This window comes from Poecilia formosa, unplaced genomic scaffold, assembly GCF_000485575.1.
Source record: "Poecilia formosa unplaced genomic scaffold, Poecilia_formosa-5.1.2 Scaffold570, whole genome shotgun sequence".
NCBI classification, from domain to species: Eukaryota; Metazoa; Chordata; class Actinopteri; order Cyprinodontiformes; family Poeciliidae; genus Poecilia; species Poecilia formosa.
This window is the reverse complement of record NW_006800509.1, coordinates 180,105-187,142: the sequence shown is the minus strand read 5'-3', so window position 1 is coordinate 187,142 and position 7,038 is coordinate 180,105. Positions and strand designations below refer to the sequence as shown.

The following is a 7,038-nucleotide window of genomic DNA, read 5'->3' as shown; positions in this document are numbered from 1 at the left end:
ACCATATTCATCCTGAACACCACATTCCACTATCATGGGAATGTGGTGTTCAGGATGAATATGGTTTTTGATCAGGGAGAGGAAGTAGGATAATGGTCTCATCTGACAAGAGCAGCTTTTCCTACATGTTTGCTGTTTTTCTTTGAATGTGATTTTCTTTGTTTTCCTCTAAAGCATTTCATTTTACTCTGTGTATGAATGACACTAACCATATAAAATGAACCAGCTTTCATGGCTTGTGTCAAACTACATATGGGATTATTTATGTCCTTTCTTCAACTATGACTTTCATCTTGTCACACCTTCTTATAAATAGTTATCCTGTAGACAGTTTTTGATCATTTTTTTTCTGTTGATGTACCATAAGTGAAGTTTGTGGTTGTGATATGACTAAGTGTAGACCAACTTCAAGGCCCTTTATGTCTTTGTTCTGTTCTTTCTCAAATCAGCACAAACAAACGTCCTTAAATCCCACAGGCTGGCAGAAAGGAGTGAAACGCTGGCAAATATAAGGCTGAGGAATTCACTTAACTACCAGCAGTGGCATTCCACTGTGCAGCCAAAGTTTAAATAGGTAATTACAACTGCGCTGCTATTATGGGCCGAAGTTACAAGAGCTTGTATAACAGGCCATAAATTTAGCTGCTTACAAAGGCTGTTTCATGCTTTAACTCATCCACAGGGTGTGTTTTATTTTTCACTATCTGTGTTATCTCATCCCCAATGTTAGGATGAATAAAATCTTGTAAACTCTTCTATTTTGCCCTCTTAGCTTTCTTTTTCCATTCTTGTAAGAGTTTTAGTTTCCATCATTCTCCAGAGCCCCAGCCGAAAGGCGCTGCTGCAGGTCACCGCTCAGTTGTATAATGTCTCTCATTTTTGTGACAGTGGAGACAAGTTGCTGGCATGAGGCTGTGCCTGGTGGAAACAGCTGGAAATGTCTGTGGATTTCAGCGCTGTGTCAAATGATAACATTAAGAGCTGCAGTTCAGCTACTTGTTGCCAGTCAGTCGTTTCACAGCTAATGTGACGCCTGGCAGGGAGGAACACCGAGCTCATGGTGTGCCTTGTGAAAGTCATCACACCTCCAACCTTTCCACATTTTGTCACGCAAGTAATCACTAACCTCGATATATTCCAGTAGGATTTTATGATAGACTGACGCAGAGTTGTGAATAGTTGTTGAGCTAGCAAGATCCATTTTTCTGCTTATCAGCAAAATAGTTTTCACAGTTTTTTTGTTTGCTTTTTTATAAAAAGAAGGTGAAAAATTTTGTGTGTCAAGGCAAAATTCTTTTGTTGGTAGAGTTGAGAAACTGCAGTACAAAATCAAATAAAATTTCAAGATGAAATCTTAAACTAAAGTATCGAAACTAAAAGTATCGATCTTATTGGTGATATTAATCCAATACTGATACCAACTTGGTGGTGATATTTTGGACAGATCCGCCCACCTCTGGTTGGTACTGAGCTTACCAGTTTAGGGGTGTCAGACTGAAGGAGATAAATGATACATTTTCATTTTTTCATTTCTAATTGTAAAAACAGTGTAGTCTTTTCCTTCCACTTCATGATTATGCACTATGCTGTGTTGTTGTGTCACATAACATCCCTGTAACAAACACTAAAGTTTATTTTTAAGGTGAAAAATGTGACATAATTGCATGAATAATTAAGCGAGGCACTGAGCATACTGAGCTGTTTTTGTTGTTCATATGGGCTGAACTCTGGGCCTTTCTGTCTACAGACTGCCAAAAAAGAAGAGAACTCCCCTCATCAGGAATACAGTGAAAAATAAAGCATATGAAAAGTTTGTTCATCTAAAGAGGACATGCAGAAAAACAAACAAGCCACAGAATAATAGATGCTGCATGTCCAGTGACAGCAGGGTGTGAATGGATTCTAGTGGAGTGTGACATTCTGGGAGGACTCAATTTTAGCAGCATAGCACTAAACTAAAACTTTCAGTGATTGCTCACAGGCATACATTTTCATGGGTGACTAAATCTCTCTTTTGTAAGTACAAACACTGAACAAAAGGTGAGTCACCACCAACAATTATAATTGCATGCTTGTACTTGTCTCCTGTGGTATCCCGCAGCAGACGATTAGAATAAAACTCAGACAAAGCTCCCAAATCACCGAGTGCACTCTTCTGTTTGGAGGGTGTGTTTACTGTCAACGTCTCGCAGGAATAATGGAAGTATTTGGATAAGAGGAGCCCAGACTTTTACATATCCCACATGGATTCCTCCATCCTCTCCCAACTATTTATCTCTTCCCACCAACATTTTGTTTGCATCCAACCTCCACACACGCACAACGCTGAGCAAACAATATTAATGCTTTCCATGTTGAATCATCCCAACTGAATGCATCGTTATGTTTTCTGCAAGTGGTTGAAAAAATGTATGTACGTGCGTGCGTGCGCGCGCGTGCGTGCGTGTGTGTGTGTGTGTGTGCGCCTTTCTGTCCAAATGAACACTATGCTGCTTTGCAGACTTTCTCTCTCAAGTGTTGAAACTTCATAAATCTTTGTGGTTTTTGTTTGCTTCTAACATGATGAGTGTTTAGCCTAAACCTTTTGCGATGACAATGTAATGTTGTGTTTGCTAACCTTATGGCTTTGTTTTGTTCAACTTTTGTTTTAGATTATAGAGCAGAGTGATTAGATGCATATGAAACAAAGAAGCCTATTTTCACATTTTCTCCTTAGCCCATAATGACAATAAAACTTAATCTAGATAGAAAGAAAATAACAGGTAAAAATGATGAATGTGTCCGGCTGAAATCACTTCTTCAGGCTAATTAGCGGACTGAAACTATTCCTGTTTCTGTTACCTCAGGAGAAAAGTGCACACTCACTACTGCTTTGCACTAACATTGCCTTGCATGTTTGAAAAGAAAATTGGGTAATGGAAGCAACAGGTTTTGGGACTACAGAGCGAAGAAGATGAGAGTTTCAGTTCCAGGTAAAAATAATTCAGAGCATGTCCAGCAAGCATGCTGGACTTGTTTTTCTTCTTAACGAATGTGTCTAGCATTCAGGTTCCCACCATCGCAGAGCTTTCTCCACACTGGCAGCACATAAGTGCATCTGTACTCAGGGGAGACCAAGAAAAACATTGAGGAAAACATCAACCACAAATGAAAATCCTGCTTTAGGTAGAAGGACTGACGGGATTAGTGTGGTGCAAAGTCATTTTCTCCCATCGTACTGTTTCCTCCTTTCTGTTGTCTCAGAAGCAGGAAAATCATTTGCCTGGTAAAAAAAATCTGAGAGCTTTCCTGTGTCATGCCAATGATGATCCAATCCAATTTGGATTGCCTTTCCGGGATTGTTTCTCATCGAGGAATTTGGGTTTCCTCATAATTCTGCCCAAGAATTCTCCCATGATTAAAGACGGGGATCAAAACCAGCACAAAGAGCAACTTCTTTCAGAAATCTGTGCAGTTTGTTTGTAATGTGGTTTCCAGCATGGTAGAGCAACATGTCATAATAAAAAAATTAAAATGAAGTGGCTAAAAGATAGGAACATCAAAACTTATTTGACTTCTGGCCAAGAAATGTCTCAGATCCTGATCTGACTGAGGATTATCAGTGTTTTCTGAAAAACACCAATAATATGAGAACCAGCCACCAGTAGTCTGCAACTGAATTTAGAAGTTTGTGTCCGCAGATAGTGATGGGCAATGTGAACTTAGGATTTCATTGTGATATTTTGTGGTAATATTGTGGTAATAATAAAAATCATGATTAAAAAGATGAATTACTTATTTAAGTATCTGTATCGTTATGACTGCACAACACAAATATTATTCCTTAATAACATTCTCATTTATAACAGGCTTCTCCAGGATGCCAGCTACTTAAGTGTGATTCATGTCACTAAACTACCTTTAATCATATGTTCAATTGTACTTTTATATATTGATGATCTTGTGGAACAAACGGTGGAAAAATAGTAAAAATAATAGTAATACTGTCAGTGTTGTTTTGAAAATAACTGAAAATTTTCACAATAAACTATAAACGATATATGATACATGCTCCACCCTGCAGCATGTTAGACTGAATTGTTGCAGACATGAAAAGGAAGGATTAACACTATAAATATTGACTCTTTGTATTTATGTGATGTTATAGTTATAAAAGCAAAAAATAAATAAATAAACATAATGAAAATACCAAATCTGTGTGCTATTTGTGTATGGCTGTAAAGTGAATGCTAGCTTGGCCTTGGCTATGTGGAGAGTTTATGACAACAAATCACTTTATTAGGACCTTACTGCTTAATAAACCCTTCATCTTTAAAGGCTTTTAAAGGCAGCTTTTTAATTAGCATTCTTTCATGGTTTCTGTGCCTCTCTACATTTTTAGAGGCTGCTAACTGAGTGTTGAGGAGTGAAAATAATTCTAGTTCAGATTGACTCCTGGTTGGTGAACCTATTTACTGTTCTGGGTTACTGGGGAAACTGGGAAAACAGGAGGAGGAGGGAGAAGCTCCTCAGGCTAACATGTTTTGTCAAGGACAAGAGACTAACAGGAAGTTAAATCAACCCAACTTTCAAAATAAAAGGAGCCTTTGACCAGACATTTCAGTGGTTGCACACAAATTTGTCTCAGCTTAACAAACTTTACAAAGCCTTATTAGAAACTTTTTTATCTTATTTTTAACACTTTGGACAGTATTAACAAAGCACTGGGTCATAATTTGTGACTGAATTGTACTTTTTTTTTAAATTGGAGAACATATCAGAAGGATCCTCATTACTTTTCTCAGACCAAAGTTTTGAACTCTGAACCATCTGATCAAACTTTACTGAATCTCTTCCACAGAATGAAACAATAAAAGGATAAGGTGATAAAACGGTTCTAATAATAAAGGCGAAGTCAGTATAGGTTGCATTTGTGGCTTTAGTTCACACTAGAAAACAAATGGATTAATTTAAGTTAGCATTAGCTTTCTGCATGCTAAGTTAACTAACTATGTTCAACTTTCACACATTGAGCAATTATTACTGATAGAAGTTACTAGAATAAGTCTATTACTATATAAAACTAATGGACATTGTTATTATTGTTTTACATGTTTAAACATTAATGCTTCAAATTTTATCCACAATTTTAATTATTTGCATCTCGAGCAGGTTTTCTTCAGATTTACAATTTTGTCATTCAGCCAATGAGTTGCTTCTAACAGTAAATGAGACAGGTCTCTCATTAAGTATACAAAAACATCAAAAGTTTCATAATAGTGGAGAAACATGGTCTGTATTTATTTAGATTTTATTGTCATGTTGACAATAATGTATATGTTGTCCTGCTGTGGGCAGGGATAATATCCTGGATTATTGTAAGTCTGAAAAATCTCTGACTGGAGACGCTGGTGTTGTATCGTAGTCTGATGAAGATAATGCTCTGAATTAATTTTATAAGGAATATTCTTTGCACAATAATCTCCAGAGGTTCCACAGCGTCCAGGTCACATTGAGATTAGAACTCATTTGGGCTTTATGGATGCAGGTGAGGTATTATTTGAGCTTTTGTGATGTTAATCAGCTGTTCCCTGTTACAAACCACCTTGTTGCTATGGTAATGCATCCTAACAAATGGGCAAAAGTAAAAAAGGTATCAGAAAAAATCTTTCCATCTGCACAGCATCCAAAATCGGAGAATAATTGTTCAAAAAACTATTGTTTCTGCTAGAAATAAGGGAATAAAGCTTTTTAAAAAATCAGAACAAAATGAACAGAGCTGCTCCAACATGCTGCCACCTTGAATTGATTGATTCATTGATAGAGTCTCTATCAGATTTAAGTCAGGAATCCAGCTGAACCCAAAAAAGTTAATATTACTTTCACTCAAAAGAAACATGTTAGTGAAAATTACTTTAACCTGATCTCTTTCTTGTTGTTGTTGTTGTTGTTTCACAGTCAGTGTGATTGTAAGTAACAATATTTAGTCTACAAAATATACATTCGTTGGACCAATTTGAAAGAGGACGTTCTGTATATATTTTATTTTGAAAGTTCTTTCCGGGGAGCTCGTGCTTACCTCTTCTCGCTATACCGCTGTGTCTTCAGTAAGAAGAGGGAGGGAGAGAGAGACGGGCATTTGGATCCAAACTTTTTGCGCACTCATATAGTCTGAAATTTTGCCTTCAGTTTTTTAATTTCACCTCCGGAGTTTAGCTGAGCATGCGCAGCGAAGAGGACCGATAAGAAGAAAAGGTAAAGGCGCGCTGGATGTGACTGCCGTAAATTATGCGCCTGGAGGTGATTTACTGACAGGGAAGTTTGCGCCTCCGGGTTGCGGCCAATGTATGGTTGAGCCTGGAAGATACAAGATCTGTGATATATTCTGCTCGAGGGGAACCGATTCACGGCCGTTGTGATGGACAGCCACATGTTAACATGGATGATGATGATGATGATGATGGTGTGTTCGCAAAACTCCGCACCTGAAGGAGGTAACGAAACTGAAACCCAAGTTTGATTCTTTTAAAAAAAAATATATATATATATATATCATTGTTCTCGTTTATAATGTTGACTTTATTATAACTGAACAAGTAAAAAATACAAATAAATAGACTTAGCTAAATACTTAGATTTCACTTTATTTAATTTAAAGTAAAGTGATCAGTGATTTGTAACTTTTAGTCAGTGAACATAAATTAAGTTTAAATGCATTAATGACACAATCATGTCTGTGACTCCTGCCATTAGGAAGTAAAGCGCTCCACTAAATGGAGACTCTGTCTGCTCTGTGGATCAGGGTGGGGTTGATATTACTCCACTGTTCTCACTGACATGGCATGGCTCCAGGTACAAGATTGAGAGTTGATGAAATCCCACTGCCTCAGGCAGGAGGGGGTTCCCAAACCAGAGGGCATCCAGGGACCACTGAGGCATGCAGTGGATGGCCTCCGGGGCCCCAGGACATCAGACATACACATCTCAGGAGTGAAAATAATTGTGGTTCCCCTAGAGCAGTGTTTTTCAACCACTGTTCCGCGGCACACTAGTGTGCCG

At 37.8% G+C, this 7,038-nt stretch overlaps 1 protein-coding gene across 1 annotated transcript in view; it reads left to right on the top strand.

Annotated features, from left to right (window-relative positions):
- Positions 1-6,092: 6,092 nt before the first annotated feature.
- vwa1 (von Willebrand factor A domain containing 1) overlaps positions 6,093-7,038 on the top strand; it is a 9,788-nt gene continuing 8,842 nt past the window's right edge. The window contains exon 1 of the mRNA XM_007540869.2: positions 6,093-6,473. Coding sequence (XP_007540931.1) covers positions 6,398-6,473 — 76 coding nt within the window. The 5' untranslated portion in view covers positions 6,093-6,397. The remainder of the gene's footprint in view (positions 6,474-7,038) is intronic.